The sequence below is a fragment of the Ambystoma mexicanum genome, chromosome 2q (genome assembly GCF_040938575.1).
Source record: "Ambystoma mexicanum isolate Mex_15411 chromosome 2q, UKY_AmexF1_1, whole genome shotgun sequence".
NCBI lineage: Eukaryota > Metazoa > Chordata > Amphibia > Caudata > Ambystomatidae > Ambystoma > Ambystoma mexicanum.
Window position 1 is genome coordinate 320,413,697 of NC_090924.1, and position 24,051 is coordinate 320,437,747.

Below are 24,051 nucleotides of genomic sequence, written 5' to 3' on the forward strand. Positions count from 1 at the left end.
AGAGATAATTCCGCATTGCACAGGCGGTAAACCCTCTGAGCTGGATTATCACATTACCCTCCAAAAGCAGCGTGCACCCAACCAATCACACAGGTGGAAATCTTTGGCATCAAGGCTCCAGTGTCCTTTAAAAATACATACAATGGGACAATCTTCCCGCCCGGAAACCTCACTTTTAAGAAGATACCTTTGACACTTTGGAAATGAGAGCAAGAAGCAATTTCAGCCGAAATGTTAAAAATTCTACTTTGGACCTTTTTGAAATGAAAATGAAGAAGAATTTAAGATCAATCAAATTTAAGGACATGAAAAATCAAAATCTTCGAAAACATCAGCACAAAATTGTAAAAGAACTATCGGATGACAGAACGATTAAAATCAAGCCGGCGGACAAGGGAGGTGTGATAGTCATAATGAACTCGAACCTATACAAACAGGGCTGTCTATCCCTACTGGAAGACTTATACACCTATATGACTCTTGACCATGACCCAACTAAAGAAACTCAATTAATGATCGAAGAGGTAGTGAAGAAAGCTGCAGAGGAAGGTTGGATAACAGACAAGACTAAAGAATTTCTAATTAATAAAAATCCAATCCTACCAGTATTCTACGGGCTACCAAAGGTCCATAAAAATCTCACAAATACTCCATTTAGGCCAATTGTAGCGGCCACAGAGAGTGTCTATGAAGCTCTTTCAAGATACTTGGACAGATTACTCCAACCTATTGTCCAATCAACTTCCACTTATCTAAGAGATAATACTAATTTCCTGAACATTCTGAGCACAATCGACCAAATTGAAGAAGATTGGATTCTGTTCACATTGGACGTACAATCACTTTACAATTCTATACCACATGAGGAAGGGTTGGAAGCTCTTGAATGGTTACTACTAAGAACATTTCCCATCAAACAAAATATTTGCTATTGAACTGGCAAAAATTATACTTTGCAATAATTCAATATTATTTACAGACATCCGGTACTTCTATGGGGTCAGCAATGGACCCAGCCTATGCTAACACCTTTATGTTTCATTTTGAAACACAGCACATATTAGAGAACCCCACATGGTCAAAGCAATTCGCCATGTGGAGGCATTATATAGATGACATTTTTGCAATTTGGAAAGGTACTAAACAAGAGCTAGAAGGTTTTTTAGAATATCTGAACCATTGTAACAATCATATCAGGTTCACTCTAGAAATAGGAAATAGGAACCCCTGCGGTGAATTTTCTAGATGTGAAGATTTATCCAGAGTATGGGAAATTACAAACAACCATCTTCAGGAAACCCACGGATGTTAACAACAGCTTATTTTTCACAAGTCATCATCCACATCACTTAAAAAAGAACCTACCACTAAGTCAGCTTCAAAGGATCAAACAAATTATATCTAAGGAGGAGATATACAAGGAAGCGGAGAATGAGCAAATTTCACGATTTGAAGAGAGAAGATTCCCACAATCGATCCTAGCACAGGCCAAAGAACAATTTCAATTGAAGAAAAGAACCGAACTTCTTATTCAACAGCAAAAACAAGACAAGGACAATCCTCCATTAATCTACTTATCCCAATACTCCACAAACAGCGCACAAATCAAAAGGATACAGCAGAAAAATTGGAAAGTCACAAGGTTGGACCCGCAACTTTGTACTCTCTTTCCAAAACCACCACTAATGGCATACAACAGAGGGAAAAATCTACGGGACTCACTAGTGAAAGCAAAAAGAATAAGTACAGTGGAACAACGATTTCTGTCAAAGCCTAAGAAGAGAACATTCCCATATCTAAATTGTAATCAATGCAATAATGTACAGAAAGGCTCACTTATTAGACTGTCAGACTTCCTGGTCCTTGTCACGGCGGGGCTTGCATTCATTGTTTCTCCCAACGTGGCTGTATCACGTAACACGCCTCGCACCAGCCTTCACGGCGGACGTAGTACGTTCCATAAATATGCCACGCCCCCGCAGCCCCGCGCGTCTCAAAGCTATTGCGAAGTAGCGACCAGACGTATGCTCCGTAGCTCGCTGTATTGTTTCCCTTGCTTCTTCCACTCTAACCCAATTCTAGTCTCTTTCCTTCCTTTCTTGATTCCTGTACTCGTGTGCTAGTTGCGCACCCTGTTATTTCCTGGATTCCTGGATCCCTGCATCCTGGTACTTGAACGCATGCTGGAGTCGGAAGAGACTCGTGCAGCCTTATTCAAGACTCGAGCAGTACGCAAGAAGGCATCGATCAAGAAATCCAGCAAAGATCGAACTCAGATGAGAAGGGGGGAACTCCTTGACATAGACATCCATACACAGGTCAGAAAATCAATCTACAACACTATGCTACATGTGAAAGTAAATGTGTGATATATGGGTTGATCTGCCCATGTGGCAAATACTATGTTGGCCAAACAATAAGGAGAGTGAAAGATCGCATTTCAGAGCATAAATCCAATATTAGGACTGGAAATATGAAATCGCCAGTCACGAGACATTTCAGAGATCAACACCATACAATCTCGCAACTAAAGTTTGTGATTTTGGAGTCAATAACACGACCAGCAAGATGAGGTAATTTACAACAGATATTATCTCGCAGAGAGGAATGAATGAAGAATTCTCCTTGAGTGTATTTCTATAAAAAGGAGAGATAGGAATCTACATCACTGTACCAAAGCAGATTATGTTAACAAATATGTATAAACTGTGCCAAGACAACATGGAAATAAATTTAATATCAGCAAAGTATTATAAATTGAACAGATGTTAGACATCAACAATTGTGTTAATCACATCACAGCACAAATGTAAATGATGCTGTCAAATGATGGAAAAATAATCTATGTTTAATTTTGCACAAAATAACATGAGGTGAGCTACTACTCAGTGACTGCTCAATGGCATCAGCCTTCCGTACCAATCACTTATTTGCGACACAAATTCATCACATGAAGAGATACTGTAAGTATAGATAGTCCACGGGTCGGACTTCATACTATATAAACAGCGATCATACAATACATGTTTGTCCAGCAAGGAACACACTGGCCAGTTAATCTATGGTAATTCGGAATAGGGAGCTTTAGAATTACAATTCCCACAAACCCAATACCTCACGGGATCAGGCTTTAGAAGTACAAACCCTCATGTAAAACTGCAACCTTAGTTCCACTACGTGTTTATTAACATCATTTCCATTCTAAAAATATCTTTTTAGACTAAACACAAGCAATGGGTCACAGAATGGGAACTCCAATTCCCACAATTCCATGATACCATGTGACTGATGTCACATGATTATAAATGGATACGTTGCTGAGCAACCGTTTTCATTTAGTGAAATCAGGAAGAGAGAGAAAAACACTCACGGTCAGCACGTCTACACGCATAGGTAACAGTTATGTTTTATTTTTTTTGAGCTATATCATAACGGATTGAACACATTTTTAAGACAGCACCCTAACACATATCTTCACTGATTTAAACAGAAGCCTCGCAGCCAACACAGATAAGCATGCACGTCGATCGCGACTTGCTGTGAACCCCTGAATGGCGAGCCTTTTCGCCATCTTTTTGCCATTTTTATAAGTTGTACTAAAACTTGCATGGAATTATGGACTTATCAACACCTAAATATTACAACATAGTGTAATAAAGTCTCTTATTAGTCACAAGAGACACACAGACCTGCTGTGGAGACTGATGTTGATCCAGGTATGCTTTATTGGTACAGTATATACAGTTCCAGTTACTCTCAAGTATATACAGTAGTATGGGTGACAGGACATGGACAGGTGTAGGTAGATACAGTATACATGAAGGAGAAGACCCACCGGCCATCCACTCACTCCAGCTCAGGCCCCCAACTGACTCACTCAGAACATTCATACACTGATGCACTCAACATTCTCCTGAGCTGCATCATACATCACATTCTATTGGCAATCACTCCAGGCCAGTGACAATATACAAGACTATATATAACATCTCCCTTTCATACCAGATTCAACCACAACATAACATCTCCCTTTCATACCGGAAGTACCCACGCGTGACATCTCCCTTTCATATCAGATTCATACACACAAACATCATCCTTTCATACAGGATGTAGAAAAAGTCAGCCAAACACACATCACCCGCCCACTCAGAAATCTAAACACAACCACGATCTCACACAGATAAACTACATGTAACAGATGGGGTGCTCCTGGCAGCACCGGAAGTCTTCAACTTAAAACTATTACTATAAGAAACAATGGTGAATGCTTAACAGTAACTAATGCAAAAGTGTGCACTATATATATACAGAATGTACATTTGCTGGCAATAAAAAAAAATTCTCTTTTTTTTTTAGGCACAACCCTTGTTCAGTCAGTTGGCCAAACTCTTTATGGTGCAACCCTTATTCAGTCAGCTGCCCAAACTCTTTCATGACGCAACCCTTATGCAGTCGGTTGGCCACTTAAGCATCTCACATTAGAGCGTACGCATATAACATATACCTCAAAAAAGAGTATACATACCGCCACATTTTTCTTTGTGGCTCTGGTGGAAATTTAAAATTCTCACCTGGCTTCAAATATCTCCAAAACTATTTCATTAGTACACATTAACAGTAATACCCATTAATTAGTACACCTTAACAGCACTACCCTGCACCGCGACCATGAACTACAACACGTGTGTCATGGCCGGGATGGAACACATAACAGTGGGCCACAACATCACACAAACTGAGCAAGACAATGGCCCAAAGTCAATTGCAGGGTATCCAATGTAACTAATGTTTTGTTCAACAACTCTCCAAAGGGTAAATCAGACCCTTAACACCATAACCATAACATACATTATTCAGTATATAAACATTTCTTGATGATGGTGGAAATTTCAGAAAATAAAAAAAAAATGTTATTACTTTGTTCTTAAAAAAAAAATTAAATTCGTTTTTCATTTATATTGATAAGTGTTGCAAAAGTCCATGGTGGCTTTTCCTCATTCATTAAGAAAAAAAATCAAAATAAAGAAAAAATGTAAATTGTCACGTTTGCATTATTGCCAAACATAATTCAATCCAAAATAATGATGCCAAGAGAAGGGGTTTCTCGTAGCTTATTTCACAAGTATGCTGCTTGCTCACGTTGTTCCATTGATGTATATAATAATAAAGAAAATGTCTTGCAAAATGTTCCTTTCAGTGTCCCAACTAAAGCTTCCTTAAAGTACGCACACGGCAGCAAGTGTTTTCTCCATCAATCCATTTAACATGAAGAAACGAAACTGACACGTATCACTTCCTTTCATTGTTCGTTCCTCATTCCATGGATCACCATCACCCACTGAATGTTAACACACGTCATCATTCAATAGAAGGGCTGGAGGAGAACAGACCTCGCTGGGCCTCTGATGTACTGTATAACACGGAGCATTTTTGGAAATTCAGGCAGGATCTTTGATAAAATCAAACTCCAAACTTTATCCATGTTCATTCCACATGGGAGACATTGTTTAATACACAAAAAAAACTTGGCACAACAAAAATGTCTTTCATTACGGGTTGCACACTGCCTTTATGTATTCATTTTCACAGTTAATATTCTGAGTGCATGGAGCTCTGGCGCCACCCGGTTGTTTGCAGAATGTACAGGGTGGTCAATGAAACTGTAAAATGCTCCCATGAAGTTATTGCATTTCATTGACACACACACTGCCCCCAGCTCCTACGCTGAGAGTTATCTTTTTACTTATTAATTTGAACGGGGCTCAAAAAGTTCAGGGAAGACCTGATGGAATGTTCAGTTGTGATGTCACAATGGACCAAGATAGTGAGTGATTAGTCCCGGAAAGTCAGAGTAGCCATTGAGAGAATGGAGACTGCTAATGCTGTGTGTGTGTTGCTGGGCAACAGCTAGCAGCTTTTCGAAATGATGCAGGGTTCTGCTCAGGGCAGCAGTGAGGGTTTTACACAAAAAAAATGCCAATAAAAGGAAAGCGTACCTTTCATTTTGTCCGTTTTACACATAAAATGCCAAATGAAAGGAAAGTGTAAGTTTCACTTCGTCCTCCCCCCTCCTCTGACCTGATAGATGGACAGCTCCTGCTGTCTGAAGCACTTTTGGAGTAGGGCGTCTGGGGAAATGTTTTTGGTTGCTGGGGACCTCCCTCCCAGAGTCCAGTGGCACATTATACATTTTCAACCCTGGAGCTGGCAGGATGTTTATTTTTGAGTCTATGGGGGAACGGTGGGTCACTCTTAGGCTGCTTCCCCCCCACAGCTCTCCTTACTGTACATTTTTGTAGCTGCAGCTCCTCAGTTGCACTCTGTCCTTTTAAGTTGTATTTGTCCATATTCCTGGGTTCTTTAACTCTCGTCGCCAATGTAATAAAGTCTCTTATTAGTCACAAGAGACACAGAGACCAGCTGTGGAGACTGATGTTGTTCCAGGTATGCTTTATTGGTACAATATGTACAGTTCCAGTTACTCTCAGGTATTTACAGTAGTCTGGATGACAGGACAAGGACAGGGATAGGTAGTACAGTACACATGAAGGAGAAGACCCACCGGCCATCCACTCACTCCAGCTCAGGCCCCCAACTCTCTCACTCAGAACATTCATACACTGATGCACTCAACATTCTCCTGGCTGCATCATACATCACATTCTATTGGCAATCACTGCAGGCCAGTGACAAAGTACAAGACTATACATAACATCTCCCTTTCTTACCAGATTCAACCACAACATAACATCTCCCTTTCTTACCAGATTCAACCACAACATAACATCTCCCTTTCTTACCAGATTCAACCACAACATAACACATAGATACCTTTTTAGGTAATCGTTTTTCAAGCCTACAAGCCGTCACACATCTGAGATCCTTTTGGATATTTGAATTACAACAACGCGCAGGTATGGGTGGTGCTCATGTGACATACAATCATTACAACAACTATTTGACTTAAAACATCACTAACACATATATCAATACTACTTGCAGAGTATCATCAAAGAATGAACAATTACGCTATGAGATGACGTTTCCATCATTTCACAACGGAATGATCACTTCAACACACAAAGAAAGACATGTGGGACAAATGTCACTTGAAAGACAATGTTCTTTTTGAAACAAAGATGTATTGAAAATATAATTTGTTGAACTGTTTGGAATTCATTTGTGCTTCTGAAGAAGAGAGAAAAACTCTCGAAATGCTTAGAACTCTTAATAGAATGGATTAATTGGACTTTTTGATTTGGAATTTGATTTGGAAATGTTACTGTTAATTTCCATGCTTAATATGATTATCGAGTGAATGGAACTCATGTAAATACAAATATTCTTTTTCTGTTGAAATCAGATAGATACAATTGCTAAATATTTTGAATGAATTGGTGAGACTGAATTTTTTTGAACAAGTTTATTGAACAATCTTTCTTTGAACAGTTGCGACAGTCAAAAATACCTACTTCTAAACCAGAATAGTGATAAACAGTTGAAATTGGTTCAATATTGTTTGGAAAATTACTTTTCCACTACCAAATGGTGTGCAGGGAACGGGAGTTCCTATCACCAATAGGAACTCTGTTTTGTTCATAGTTTTGTTGACTTTTTGATACCAGAGTCATTTGTTTTCTCCCCGGCACCCTTTAAGATTTGAATGAGATTTTACGAGCCATACGAGCTCTAAATCATCAAAATTTATATTGACTAACTTTTACATAAGAAAGGGTGTGCCCTTTCTCTTTTGTGGTTTTCTTACAGACATACAATGGAGCATATATGTGGACACATGTTTATTTATTTGCATTTATAAAGCGCACTGGCAGCCCAGGGGCATCTCACGCATGCACATGACATGTCTGAAAACAAAGCACTAACACTATGCACCCATGCCCTGCTTAAAGGAAACGGAGCACTTGTGGAATTAATGTCCCAGATTGTCAGCCTGTTTGCTTCTGCTCTATATATTGCAATCCTGAGTCCGTGTCCAGGGCATCACGCGCAGCCTCGGCCACAGAGTAACACGACGCTATGGTGAAAATGACGTCAGGAGACGTTTGTGCTACCTTTAATAATAATGGTTTGCGTCAAAGACTCCACATCTGCTACAGAGTAACACAAAGCTGTGGTGGAAATGATAATGATTTTGTATGTATATAGCGCTTACGCCTAAGCGCTGTACATATAACATATTTACATACATTTCATCCCAACCGAAGTTGGTACTCATTTGTTTTGTATTGTGCTTGTCACTTATGTAGCACCTTTTACCTTTATTATAGTCTCAAAGCGCTGTTAGTGGGAACACCCCTGGAGGACCAAAGTCCAGAGTGTTGGAGGTCATGGAGTAAGATTAGAATGCGTGGGTGCATTTGGCAAATAAGGCTTAGCAGGGTTGACCAGGCTCCGGTAGAGAGCAACCCATGAGGTCAGGCATGTGAATGGGTGCTGAAAGGAGTCCGGAGAGGAATGAGTGGTAGGGACGCGTTACGTTCAGCGTGCCCGAATTTGTCATAGGTCTGCACTGCATTCCAATGTCAGAGGTGTTGAGGCGTACTCTGGTGTAGTTAGGCGGAGACTTATGTGAACAGCACAACCAGATTTTGGTATAGTCCTTGCTGTAGTCGAGTGACGACAGCCGTGCCTGCGGCCAATGTCCACCAGGTTGGTGCTTTATACATACCCAGCAGAATTAGGTGGTGAATGGTTGTGCGCCTGGTCAGGAGGATGGCTTCTTCTGTCGATTTATCGGAGGGGTAAAAGGCTGGGTTGGCCTTGACGGGATTTTAACGTGCAACCGGCAGATGACACACAGATCGCAGCAGCGAGCGCCGAACCCACTGAGCTATCTTACTAGCTAATGACATAACGAACCCTTTTGCTACATTGTAACAATAATGCATTGTGCCAATGACATCACACGTACACTCTGCTACATTTTAAGAAAGAGCTCCTGTGAAACTAACAACGGGGCGGTCTGTGCTTTGTAACGCTGTGGCCTTTTGTTGTTGACGCCCTGCTGGTCCACTCCCTCCCTGTTCGTGAACAGTCTGTGCCGCTTTGTAGCATTGTGCCTAATGCTCGTGAGAACTGTCCAGTTCTGCACGAGGCAGCCTGAAAGCTCCCCTGGACCCTTCTTTTTCACTCACACATTTGGGGGCGAGTGGGAGGTTGTTACTGAGTCACACTTTACCTGTGCGCTCAGTGACCCAAATCACACGCCTGGGCCTTTGCCCGCCTCGTGCCTCTCTGACTATTATTATAAAGATCAAACAAATGCATAGCGACATGAACCCTCCATTACACACTCGACATGACGGATCTAACAATGGAGGCGCATGCAGCGCACAGGAAGCGGGGCAGTGATTGGCTGGGGTCTGGGTGACGGGCATGGCGCATGGCTTCCATTCAGCGGCCTGCGGTGCCTCTGGATCACGGCCTGCGCCCACCCGGTCACTCGCAGCTTGAACCAAGAAGAGAAGGATGGTAAGCCCCGTCCCAGCGGCCCCTGGGTGTGTGCTGTGTACCCGGACCTGTGCCCAGCGGGTGTTTGGGAGTATTTGGCTTGAGGATTGTTCATGGGTGCGCTGTTTGAAATGTCGGCACCGCCAAAAAGCGGTCTGACTGCCAAAGAGTGCAAAGCAACTCGGTGGGCTCAGTGCCTGCTGCAGCGATATGTTTAGTCCCAAGTCCAGCCGCAACTTGTATCCTTCCGAGTTTGATACACTCGGTAATATGGAATTATGAGCTAGCAGAGCTTGCAATGAGCAGGTATTCTGCACCTGTCACCAGCAAAGTGGCCCCACGGCACCAGAGCGAGTCGCAAACATGTGGCGTCGCGTGCCTGCACCAGCCAGCAATGGAGCAGACTGCGACCAGCGGATAAAAGGAAGGAGCGTGGTTATAAAAGGCAAAGGGGAAGGGGGGGGGGAATGCAAAGACATATGGGACGGCATAATGCTCCTGGGGGTGGGGAGATGGGCGTGTGGTAGTTGGGGTGCGGTAATTGTGGTGCATGAGTCGTCCTGTTCGTAGATCAGAAAGAGGCGGCTAAACACTGCTCGCAGGCTCGAGCAGGATTCATGAGAGCCCTGCCTACTAGTGGAGTGGCCCCAGAGAGAGCTGGCGAATGCTCGTGTGAGGCGCTCAAGAGGCGCTCACGCCTGCCTTGAAGTATGGAGGGAGACCTTTCATCGCCTCCAGCGGCAACGTGTACATTCTAACGAAACGTTTATCGAATTTGAAATAAAAAAAACATGTTTGGAGTGGATTCACCGGCCCAACCCCCTCACCCCCCACCCCCTCGCCCCTTCTTTACCTATTCCTTACCACCAACCCCTTTTCGCCCCCCCACCTCCCCCCTCCCCCCCTCCCCGAAATGAACGTTTTAGTTATAATACACACTTTGAAATGCCTGGCGTTGCAATTGCAGGTGATGAAAGGACGTCGTCCCCACAATATTGAGGGTACGAAAGAAGAACCCTTTAACTGAAAGAAGATTGCAATTGTGGGGCAAGTATTTTCACCGATTCGCCCATCCTTGAACTCATTTGTCCATCCCTACATGATTATTCAATAAACCATTAATCGGAATCATACTTAGAATTTCATAAAATCTCCCATTTTCGTATGCCCTTAAAAGTTCATTCATTCATCAGTCTTAAGAATCATTTTCATTCACGTCTCCAGCACCGAACTCTTACACATCCATCAGTCCTTATGATCATTCCATCACACATGCGCCCTGCCCCACTCTCAGTCATCTGTCTTCACACTGGCAGTCACTCACCCACCCCTCCTGCCCTCTCTCGCCATCTTCTGTTTGCGTGGCTCTTGTCTTATACCCCCAGCTGCCTAACTGCACCTATACAACAGGCAAACATTTTGACTTTGTCGATGCTTGTCTAATGTTTAATGTCATTTCAGGGGGTGCTATGGGCATTATAGAAATGTAAGGCATAATTCAGCTAATTGTAATTTTCTTTATTTTTTTATTTTTATTTATTTATTAATAATGTGTTACAGTTTATATTTAAACTTTACACATATTGATAAATTACAAAATAAAATAAAAACAGTAGGCTAAACAAAAAACTCACGCATATTTCTACGTATCAACCTAATTCAAATTTGATTTAAACTTAATATTCCTAGCCAAATTAGAGATTAATATAGCTTTCTGCTTACACAGTAATTAATATCCTCCACAAAGATCACTATCATAATATCAATTACATTCAGATAAAAATGTTCAGCAGTCTTACTGTTTCCAGCCAGACATTAAAGGTAGCAATTTGCATCTGCTGACTTTGAGTGTTAATAAGGCGTTGCCAAAATGCAGATTCCCGTATAAATACAATGTCATGCACAAGTTTACTATAACATACTGAATAGATATCAGTCATATTTGCACAATTAGTTAATGAATGGTTTGCGGTTTCTTTGAGTCCTCTGTCCTTGCATAGGCCACGATATCTCTCTGTGTAAGATAAACAGGCATATACACTTCTGTTAGTCAATAACGGCCAATTGTCCATCCTTAACAAAAGTACAAATCGCCTAAGTCTCTTTATTTTTTTATGTAATGCATATGGCTAAAACAATAAAGCCTTTTGCATACAAATCATCACACCAATTCCAACACAATAAAAAAATAATTAAAATCTTTTCACAAATCATCAGCAGCACTCCGACCCTGAACCATTCAAAGCCTCAACCGACCAGTGTCACGTTAGATAACAAGAGAATAGGTAGTACCAACCCAGGTCCACACCTGAAGAAAAGGCTCAGACACACCGATCACTCCATACAATACTCTCTATGATACAGCTGGATCCGCGCAGCACCACCAAAGCGAGACGGCCCATAAGGAACCAGCAACAACCCCACCCACAGGGATACGGCTCAAACGGAACCCGAAGTACCTGAATCAGGATACAGACCCCACTAACCCAACCCTCAATTTTCTGCATACTCAACCCACACAAAAGTCACACAACCATTTCTCTCCCAGCAATCCGCACGCACTTTACCACACCGCATCAACAACACATAAACAGCACCTACAGCACAGGAGGTCTCGCCCGATCCGATACTTGCACCAAAGCCCAGCACTAGGTGTATACCGAGGTGAAGCTGCCAACAGCACAGCACTCCTCCCTCTCTCCTACTCCCCTCCTCCTGACTAAGCTTACCCACCCCTGGTGCGCTGTATAAGTACCTTTAACACAACATAAAATAACATTAAAATTTAATTATTAAAATCCTCATCCAACAATACAACACAACAAATTCAAGTTATCATTCGCTAGGCGGTGCATGTACACGTTGCATTATTGCGTTTTGGCAGTGTGCACTAACAGCATACCTTGTATTCGCTCCCAGACATGCATTGCAGCTGCAGTCATCACCAGCGACCGTGCCGCCACAATCATAGACTAAATCTGACCTGTTACAATGCTGCCTGGCCGTGTACAGAAGCGCGCAAAGCCCGTGATGCAAAGATCAGATACCCTCTCGCATGCTGTCAAAATGTGCCTACTAGTTTCTATGTGTTTGGCATACAAACAACACAATCTTTTTTCTCGTGGGATTTTCTATAGGCACCGGTGTGGTCTTATACCGGCAGGATATTTAGGGCCTGATTCACAAAACATTTTCCTATGGCATTGCGCCATTATAAAACACTTCCATGAATCAGGCCCAAAATCGCAGATACATACTAAAGCGGCTCAGTGTGTAAAGAGAATGCCTTAATCAGGTAACTACACGGCTTATGGTATTTACAGCATTGTTTAACATACTCCTCATTATGCCGCTTGTTCTCTAATATACCAATAGATTTCACACGCCCCACGCCTCTACCAGGGGCAGACGAATATTCTCCACATTGTTCAAGATGTGCTTTAGGACACATACAGTAATTAATGTACGTGTCCTTTGAACATAGAACTTGTATCAGGAATATCCACTGGGACACTAGCTTGATTTATTTTCAGAAGTAACTTACTGCAGGTAATTTCCTAGTAGTATATAGAGAGGTGGTACCTAGTTCCATTCACAGTGCAGCCACAGGAGCGGTCATAGGTGAGCTCAGAAGTGACCCAAGTATTTTTCCTTCTAGTTCATCTATCTAACCAGTCCAAGTGATTTCCAGGAACAGTTTCTAACCCGTATGGTATGTATGGTACAATAGCTTTGGTGTATACTTCCAAAGGTCCCGCTACTGGCTATCCACCAACCCGCTTGATAAATCCCCTCAACACCAGCCATCGATACATAGCTTTAACATAATAATAATAATAATTTATTTTAAAAAATGGAACAATTTATTTTATTTTGAACTATATACAAAGCGCTATTCATTACATAAACATATACATTCAATACATTCATATACATAAAACAATATATTAATTTCTTCCTCCACCCCCAGTTCTCAGAGTTCCCATTAGTATCCTATTAGCTGATATAAAGTAAGAAATCTGCCCTAAATCTTTTCAAACAGTGTAATCTCTTTTTCTCTGCGGTAGAGAACTCTTTCAATCTCTGCTAGTTTAGGCATCTCTGATAGCCACAATGCAATGTCAACAGACTCTGCTGACTTCCACCCTTTAAAACTAGTTTTTTTGCCTATCATTGCGCTTCTGAAAATCCCTTTTTTTTGATTTGTAGTTAGTTCTTCTAACATCAAATCACTACCCATTATCAGAGATTTGAATAATAATAATGTATCATGTATATAGCGCTATGTACCCTCAGGCATCTGAGCCTTATTAGCCGTGGTGAGTAGTGCGCATTTACAGACCTCAGAAAGACATGGCGAGTGGTGCGCATTTACAGACCTCAGAAAGACATGGTGAGTGATGCGCATTTACAGAACTCAGAAAGATTAGTTTGGCGCTGCCGGGATTCGAACCTGCACCCGCAGGTTCTGCACAGATGTCAAAGCAAGCTCGCTGTGCTATCTGACCAGTTACATAGACATAGTATTGTGAGGGTGTAGGAGCACTATAAAAGGGTAGCCCAAGGTAGACATAGGTATTAACCTGCTCCAGCTTTGTATCCTTCATATACCAGCAATTCCTAGTAGTATGTCGACCTTTGCTCCGTATATGCATAACCTTGGTCTTTGCAAGATTGATCTTCAAACGTTTCTCGTCCACAAACTGGGCAAGGTTGTCAATGGCTCTTTGAAGACCAGGAGGGGTGCGGTCAAGTAGAACCGTGTCGTCCGCAAAAGTGATCCAGGGTACCCCTCTAATTGTACTGTCACAGTGGGTTTCAGGAGACGTTTTGACCAATCAGAGAAGAGGGAGATCCTCATGTTTCAGATAGACCCCTGCAGGACCGGCTTCACAGTAGCGCAGGCTGAATAGGCACGTGGGAAGGAGAGAGAGAGACGAATGCCAGCAATACATGCAGGCACTGAGGGCCCAAGGGCCATTGGTTGCCACTGGTGTATTAGAAATGTTAAAGATGTGGGAAGTATACGTTGCAAAATGTAGCTCAGTGGGTTTATGCATCTGCTGTAAAAAAAAAAACGAATTCTTACCTACATGCCACATGCTCGAGTTTTGGCGGGTACTCGCAGCATTTCATTGTTACAATGCTAACACTTTAGAATGGGTGAGTTGGGTAATGTTATTTACAGCGCCCCAAAGCAACAGAAGTAAGCGCTATAAAAACACATGACGATTAATGTGTCCTTACTAGGGCATCAGTAGAGAACGCTATTCAAGACAATGGTTGAAGAGTTACTTAATTGACGTCTCTTGAAATGTAATGTGTTTATTTCCTCAACTGTTGCCCCATCCCATGTTTTTCTCTCCGCCAATGGAGTCCCTCACAAACCCCTCTTTCCATCTACAACAATGCCACGGGGTTCTGCTGTCGCTCGTCATACCTGGCAATGCATGAGCAGGGCCGAGAGAGACCCTGCCCACCACACGGGGTTTTCCAGTCCAGGGAGTTTCCAGAAAGGTGGCAGGTCGAGCCCCGAGTGCATGTGACTCGCCGCGGCCAGCTGAGTGCAGCACACGTGCTCTGGCGCTGCTGTGGGCACAGCTGACCAGCCGCCGCTTAACAGGCCGAGTGCCAGCGTAGAGTGGCAAATGCAGTGGCCTGTGCCACGGGGGTGTCCAAACAGTGGCAAGAGAGGGCGGTAGAGGGGCGCATGGGGAGACACAGGAGGCAAGATGACAGGCCTCTGCCTAAACTTAAGAGTGACCCCTCATTTGGGAAAGAGAGTGCTAGAAATGCGTGCCGCACCTATCACGTCCATGCTTGCGCTGGTGGGGTCCTGAGGGAGGTAGCGGCTGAGGAGTGCGTCTGAAGTGTTTCCTAGATAGTAGTGGGTGGGGGATGGAGAAGCGGAGGCGCCTCTCCACTAAGGTGCAGCTACACGCGCGTAGGGCAGATCAGTTGAGTGCGGGGCGTGCACCCAACAGTCGCTCCTTAGCAATGATGGATGAGCATGGGCGGTCGTTAAGGGGTGGAGGGGGGGCAGATAGTCCAGGTCTTCTGATTGTAGCTGCTCCAGACAGAAGCTCAGGGGTATAACCAAAAGGCTAGCTAGCCCCGTCTCCCAACATCTAGTCCGGCCCTAGCAACACCCCCGGAGGGGAGAGTGTTGGAAGTGGAGGACTGTGCCCGTGTGCCCCCCACAGTTGAGGGCAAAGCAGGAGAAGAGAAAAGGTTTATCTGAGAGGCCACACCATGCAGTGGGGTTGAGGTGCTCCTAACACAGTGGCCAAGGGGGAAGAAGTAGAGTGAATGGGTAGAGGTGAGGCAAGTGGGTCGAACCCACCAGCTGCAAGGACATATCCTCGACTCCCTGCTATCGGGAGGATAGCTCAGTGGCAACGCGCTGGCCTGGGAAGCAAAATGACACAGAGCGACACAGGTTCGATCCGCGGGTCTGCACTTAGAAATCTCTGGGTGTTAAGTGTGTTATAAATAACCTATCATATCATTATTTCAGACCCAATAGCCCCCCATTCTTGCAGGGGACTCCTAAAGAGCAAGTGGTGCTCGCAGAGTTAACGCACTGTGTGTCTTTTGGCCTTTCTGCAGAGTGGCGGTTACGATGTCGACCTTTTCACGGTGCCCCCAGACCACGAGCTGCTGTGCCCCATCTGCCACGGCGTCCTGCGGTGCCCGGTCATGATCTCCTGCAACCACATCTTCTGCAAGAAGTGCATCCTGCAGTGGCTGAAGAGGTAGGTGGCCGCGGCGGTGGGGCGCTGATCCGCCACTCTTCAGCTGTCTTGTGGCCTCATTCCTGCAGCTCTGCATTAGAAGAAACAAGCATTGTCAAAGCCAACGGTTCTGGTTGTCGTGCATGCATGGGATAGAGATTTGATAGGCACTGCCAAAATGGTACGAGGATAAGATAAGAGGGCAACAGCTGCAAAATGATGCCAGTCCCTGGGCACATGGTGCCAATTCCTAGGAAATGGCTAACACCTTTACACAGTCCAAAAGTGTTGGCTTTGTCAATGTTTGTTTCTGACAGGACTTTAGTGAAAGGAACACATTTGAGGACACACATATTGTTTCTTAATCACGTCTTTGAAGACTTACTTGGTTAAGACTTTTTTTAATTACACCATGAGCTAATTTACAGTGGAAGACTGCTAAAAAAATAACAAATAACACTGGAAGGCTCATTACAGTACAGTTTCATGTTACTGCATGATAGAGTTAGCCTCTGAATTGGGGTGAAAGATTCATTGGCCAAAAGAAGTTCATTGGCCAGCCATGAGCCCCACTCATGACCGGCTTTCAAAACTGTCATCAAGCCCCTCCCACCCCCAATTTGTAGACTGGCTCCACCCCTGCACATCCCATCTCCCTCCCACCTTTACTCCAATGCAATACTTTTTGCTTATAGGGGTTACCTCAGCACACCTAATAGCCAAAAATATGTAAAAATAAAACTGCCCCGGCGCGGTTTTCTACCAGGGGTCTCTTACAACTTTGACTTCGACTCAACAATGAACACATCACAGGCACCGCTGAAGCCCTCATCCTCACTCGTTCAACTACTGCAACCCTCTCCCTGTTGGATCAATTGAAGAGCCCTTTCTGCCCTCCATCCTGGGGGGAAAGGCTGCAGGCACACCGATAGGCAGCACTTAGCAAGGGGAATGTCAACCCTAAGCAATCTACTGCACCACCAGCGACCCACATACTCACCCAGCCCGCCCTCCACCCTTGGACAGCATCGCCCCTTCTGAGCCAGAGCTGAGCTCACCACTCCATGGGCAAATGCTGCCTACACCACTGGGAACATAACGACTCACGGGGCTCTCTCCGCACCATTGGGACAACGTCTCCACAGGCATTTGCCTACTCGCACTCGCGACCCCAGAGGCATCCAAGACAATCCCAACAGTTTCATCTGCCAGCAAGGTCTTAAGATACGTAGTGGTGAGATCCTGGATGGTGTGCTGGTGTTGCCGGAATAGTGACTCTGTGGAGGTTTCCTCGTGAATGGAAACTCCTTCCGCTCACCCTAGCACCTCCATAGGAGTCACTACTCCCCGACCCTCACTTCACACTGCTCAGCCACCCAGGATTCTAGGAGCAGCCTGATACCTCATCAAACACCTCACTGGACCCCCAATTCCCTGACTGACCTTGTGCCCCTTAACTGCCGCTAGCAGCCTCCTCATCCACCCTCGGTAACCTCTGGCCCGATACAATGAAAATATAAGACAACTTAAAGCACCCACTCTTTGGAAGCATTCTACCTGAAAAGCAGGAGTGTCAAACATGAGGCCTGTATTTATTTATTTATTCAAATTTGTAGAGCGCGCAGCAGCACAAGGGCATCGTGGCGCTTGTTACAGACAGAAAGCTTAGTTACTTACATAGTACAGATGAGAACCAGTTAAGTTACATAGATACATTTTAGCATAAAATGTTTTGTACTGGTGGGGAAAACATAATGCGGTTTAGATAAACAGTGTCATTTAAATTTATTTACGGAAGGCAAGGAGAGAGTTTTCCGCTCTTATCTCTGGGGGTAGGGTGTTCCATAGCTTGGCAGCTATGCATGGAAAGCCCGGCCCCCCGGCTTTAGCTGTGTTTATGCGTGGGATGTGAAGTAGGTTGGCGTAGTATGACCTAGTAGGACGTGCTGATGTGGATTTGGTTATGGTTTCTGCCAGGTAGGGGGTGCTGTGAGGTTAAGACCAGGCCCCTGAAGCCCCTTGCTAAGACCCTCCACACACATTGCATGTTACAGAATCATGCACTCTTACCAGAGGAGCTCAACGATACGGCTCCCCGGCTGCAGAGGCTTCCGTTTCAGTAACATGAGAGAAAGGAAGAGACGCCAGTGGCTCAGAGCATCCGGGGTGCCAGAATGGGTGATTAAAGCAGGGTAAGCAGCACAACGACGAGCGAGAATGTAGCAACAAAATAAACATATTGTAGTAAAGTCACCTTCCCATTATACAACGGTTTCCTTTTAAGCACAATCCAAATGGTATCTCTGTCTTCACACACTCCGCAAAAACCTGGCACCACATATATAAAAATAGCAATTATTCTGCTCTTAACAAGATAGATATAAATACGATATAAAACATCACTGATCCCTGGGATGTGTAAGGAGATATCTATTGGGCAATAATGCAGGTTATTCCCGTCCGTCCCACACCAATCAAAGCACCACACCAATATAACTTTTTCTATAATTCAACCTAGCCTTGTCTGTGAACCATACAACACCACTTCCTTTCCTCTCCTTCCCCCAGAAGCTCACTGTCTCCAGAGCCCTGGTTCTCTCTAGGCTGGACTATTGTAAAAGCCTCCACAATAATCTGCCTTCCTCTACTCTACGCCCTCTTCAACTTATCCAGAACAGGACTGCAAGACTTATCCTTGGCCTCAAGCCCAGGGATCGTATCTCTCCAGGACTGAAATCCCTGCACTGGCTCTCAGTGGCTGCGAGGATTAAGTTCAAAACCCTCTGCATTGTCCACAAGGCTTTCTGGGGCCTGGGGCCGCATTACCTTCAACTCTCTCTTCCCAAAAATCTTCCTTCTCGAGCTCTTCGCTCATCTGCCTCCAACTCCCTCAGGGTCAGTCGCTTCTCCAAGCAACGAGTTGGTGGTAGATCTCTCTCTTCAGCAGGGGCCTCCCTCTGGAACAGCCTTCCTGCCTTTCTGAAACTTGAGGAGAACCGTCTCCAGTTCCAGAAGCACCTCAGAACCCTCCTGTTTGCATCTGCTTTCTCTCCTTCTCTCCCCTGCTGAACTCCTTGTTGAAACTGCACTGGTTTACCTGGCCACCCCTTTCTGTTCTTGGGCCCAGGCCCTGCCAGCTGCACACCTGCACTGCCTCCCTGACAACCCCATGGACTGTTTTCTGCATCCCTACAGTCCCCCTACCAGCACTTATGTCTGCACTTACCCCGCACTTGCCACCAGCTGGCCGTTTTTATTATCTATTTATTCTACTATCCTTGTACTGCACTTTCCCCTCTGCCCTTCCCCACGCACTTTCACTCTCCCTCCTTCCCTGCACTTGCGCAATTTGAATGACACCTGGCCTAGTAAGATCGTTGTCTGTCCTCCCTTGTTCCCCCTCCCTTGCCTTGTTGCGCCTTGAAACACTTGTGTATAGGCGTGTTATAAATGCCATATCATATCATATCATATCATATCTCTATAAGCCCTCACACCTGTACAATAGATTAGCCTAGAACCGAGCTGCTGGGTAGAAAGAATATACATTTATTATTAATTAAAATGTCAAATTAAATTGGCACAAGACACACCATCTCACTATGTGGCCAAAATGCTCTTCTTCCCTAACATTTACTTTTCACCCAAATTGAAACACTAGTTGGTTTAGGATAACATGGATCACAAACCCTTATTATTTTTTTTTAAGTTAAGCAATTTTTATTAAGCTTTGTGAAGGATAAATACTGAATATAATAATCAACAGTTAACCATTATAAGGCTTGCCAATCAATAATCCAAGATAAAAAATGTTTGTTGAGTTAACAATTAAAAGGCACAACGTAGTGTATCAAGGTTACAATAAATTCAGAAATCCACTAAAAGTTAATTTGCAAAACTCTAACATCAGAATTCATTGAAGCAATAGATGAGACATATAAACATAACAGGACTAAAGGAACACAAAAGAAGAACAAAACAGACAGGACAATACAAGACACAAGAGGAGAAGGAAGAGCAAATGAAACTAAAACACAAGCACCACATTAAAAATTATCTACTGAGGAGGCATTCAAATATTTGATCAGTGGACTCCACTTTTGATTATATTCATGTACATCAATTAGAGAAGTGACACAACCCTTTTCTATTCTGTTAATCTAGCATATACAATTCACCAAATAACATATAAGTGATCAAAACATTTCCAGTTAGAAGATATTAAATTAAAACCAATGAAGACTAGTAGGTGAAGTAACAGGGTAGAGGAAATGTTACTTAAATCAGAGTAAGCATGTGATCCGACAATTAGACTGTCAAGATTCAGTTGAGCTGTAAAATGAAAAAAATGTTGCAGTATTATCCAAATTCTTTCCAAGTAGAAAATAGGGTTTAGAATCAGCAGTACATTGATTACAAGACCAGCATAAGGTTGCCAAGTTGGAAGCAAATCTAGAAATACGTTTAGGAGTAAGGTAGGCTCTTCTTAAAATACAAAAGGCAGTCTGAGTTAGATTTGTGGCTTTAGATATTTTAAATACTTTTTAATCATGCCCTTTTCCATATGGCAGCAGAGAAAGATCATTAGTCCATCCATTTTTGATGTGTTGATTAGTAATTGAGATGTTGGAATCAGAATTCATTGCCTCGTACTTTTCTATCAGTGATCTTCCTTTCAGCTGATAGTCGAAATGTGGAGATGTGGGATTGTTCAGATTGGATCGATAGGGTGTTGTTGATGGCCATAAAACAAATAATGAAGGTGTGGAAATCTAGAAAAAAGCCACATTGTGAGAACTGGGTGTCGGATATGCAGACACTTTCTTGGTATGAAAAGACTCAGGCTATTCGACAATATCGAGAAACTGAGTATGAGGAAAGATGGGGGTCATTTGGTGATTTTTTTGGATAAGGTGTAGGTTTTTGTTTATTCTTTAATGATTTTGATGTTGGGGGTTGTAGGGATGTATGTTTCGTTTTGTTGTAGTTTTTTATGTTGTCATGTCTAGCTATGGGATGTGGGGGTGGAAATGCTTTTTGATTTCTTTTTGAAATGCTGTTAATTTAGTAGTTATATACATTCTGTTGAAATGGTGTATATGAAATTATCTTTATCTTGTTGCCATTCTGATGTTACTCAGCTGTACTGTTTTTTGTTTGTTGTATAATTATTAAAGTTGAAAATAAAATGTATAAATCATTGCACCCTTAGTGGAGATACTTACAAGAAGATTCTGAAATTGCATGCAGGGGGTCTGTTAAGATTTGGAAATGACAATGTCATTACTTTAGCAACTTCTGTGTACACAGCCGAGTCTGAATCATCCAGGTTGAAGAAACAGGCTAGAGTATGAAAGGGGATTATAGTATTGCAAGACAATACATGATGAATACAAGAGATACCCTTACTATAACATCTGCTAATTGTTTTTCATCCACTTTGAAAGGCAGGCTCTTGTTAAACGGATCACAAACTCTTTAACCCCACAACATGCACAGTCAAAATACTTTGCAGGAGGTTTACTTTTAATAACATTTAGCACCTTGAAACATGGCAAGAGCATAAGCTTGGCCCTTTACTTAATAGGAAGTTTCATTTAAATAATATGCAACACTTTTCTATTTGCAAAAACAATTTCACACATGCAGTGTTTTGTATTTTTAATTTGCCTGTACACTAGGAAATGCTAGCAGTGTGGAGCACAACAGCCATTTAAAACAAAACACTTTTTATATATAGAATCCTTCTTCCTTCACTAGAGTGCAATGAAGAATCTCTCTTCTATCAGGAGTCACTTTCTCACTTTCTCACTCTCTGTAGAGTGTGCTTTTCAAATCAGGACCTTAATTTTGCAAGACACTTTTCTGCCACATCACAAAAACCATATATTCTGTTTACATTCAGCACCCCTATGCTTTAAGGCAGGGTCTGTGAAATGGTGAACAGTTGTGAATTTAATTTACTATGCCGGCATTTTTGAGGTTGGCTATCAGAAATAGGAGTACTTAATTACTTCACAGACCATATTTTTAGTCAAAATGGAAGCAATGTTGTTGAGTTTGAATTTCAATAAAATCACCTTGTGTTAGTTGGCTATATTTATATATATAATTTATTATTTAGTACAACTACTAAAGGATCTACTTTGTCGGCCCACCCAATCAATAATTGTAAAACTATAAAAAAAAGCAGATATCCACAAGACATGGTTTGGTTGGAGAAATTTAGTTACATAAAATACCTCTGGGTTTCATCTCATAGGGAAAAGTCCTAAAGGTTTGTGGATACTCAGTGCAAGCATCTGGACTGGGTTAGAGGCCTCTCCAGGCTCAGTCAAGAATGTCCAAGAACTCCCCTTTTGATTTGGCCTCTTCTTGTATTGATCCCAGCCATAGCTTGGTCCTTCGCAGGCCTCCTCCTGCAATTCTGGTCAGCAGTTTCAAATCAGATGATGTCAGGCAACACTCCTTGATTCCGATTGTGTAACATCTTATAAACCCATAATAACAACCCAATTATTAAAATGAGGATGTGCTAGCTTATTGGCTCTTAATTAGCACTGACCCATTACTCTCCAGCCCCTTTTCTTTTGATTGGTCCCTTCATTTATCCACCCAAATTCAGGGAAGGATCAGTCCAAACCCTTGAATTTCCATATCCACACATTTTAGTTTTGCACTTAAAAAACTACAAAATTACACCTTTCTCCAATTTCGAAAATAAACCTAACAATGCATACACATATTTGACTTCTTCTTATGATGGAGGGATTTTCCTGATTTATTAAAAAATGATAACAGTTATCAACCTGACATTTCCTATACAGATATCTAATTTAATAAGCTATCGTCTGCCCAAATCTCTGCTTTGAGACATTTCCTGGGAAGCCATCATCACGTTCATTTCAGCTTTGCCTGCAATGAATCCATTAACATTCTTTTTGCCAGGGCTAATGGATCATCTGTTTATAATCTCTGAGAGCAGAAAGAAAATCTCCACTTCATGGGTCATTTTCTGTAGCCCATCCCTTGTCAGTTAGGTCCTGGGCTACACCATAAATCAAATTTAAATACATGCATTTTTACGAGTTCAACCCATTAAATAAATGTTCTGTTTTTCACAGGGATCACTTGTTGACCTCAGAAAAACCCTTAGTCTGACACATACTGCACCCATGTTCTTGGCTCTGTGAAACTCAAGGGAACTTCCTTCAGATAAAGAGCAGATGTAGGGCTTGACCTTTAGGTTTGCAGTGACGGAAGGTGATGAAAATGTCTTATGGGCTCACCCAGTGTTTCTGTAGGAACACCTGTGGGCTAATCACAGCTCTTCATTCAGTTCCTATACACAGAAAAATAATGAGGCTTTTACAGTCTATTTTTTTCTACATGGGACTTGTAGCAATGCCTTCAAATCCAAAATATATTTTGTTTTTCTTCTTCATTCTCGCAGTTTCTTTTAAAACAGTTTTGACAAGCCACCCTCTTCTTTAATATATGCATACAATGTACTTCTGTAGTGTAGTTTCATTTTTCATGTTTTTTGTTTCAACTGCAGAAGTGCCTACATTTCCATGGTCTCTTTCTTTTGCGAAAAGCACAGCTTGGGTCCTCAGTCACTTATATTCAAAAGTAGGCCTTTAGATTTGGGCTTTAGCAATCACATGCAGGGCCCATTGGGTACTCTTTATTTTCAATGAAATTTGCATTTTGATGTGTGGAAGTTACAAGTGAAATATTGCCCTTTTGTCTGTCAGCCCCCCCCCCACCCACGTGTTTTTCAATGACCAAAAGGATTTCTACACTCTTAGGTCCAACGTGGCTAGAGGCAGTTATGCAGCTC

The 24,051-nt window shown here is 42.8% G+C and overlaps 1 protein-coding gene across 1 annotated transcript in view; it reads left to right on the top strand.

Annotated features, from left to right (window-relative positions):
• Positions 1-203: 203 nt before the first annotated feature.
• Positions 204-24,051, top strand: part of RNF151 (ring finger protein 151) — a 35,930-nt gene continuing 12,082 nt past the window's right edge. Inside the window, exons 1-2 of the mRNA XM_069646474.1 lie at positions 204-833; positions 16,084-16,229. Of these exons, the coding sequence (XP_069502575.1) occupies positions 204-833; positions 16,084-16,229 (776 nt within the window). The remainder of the gene's footprint in view (positions 834-16,083; positions 16,230-24,051) is intronic.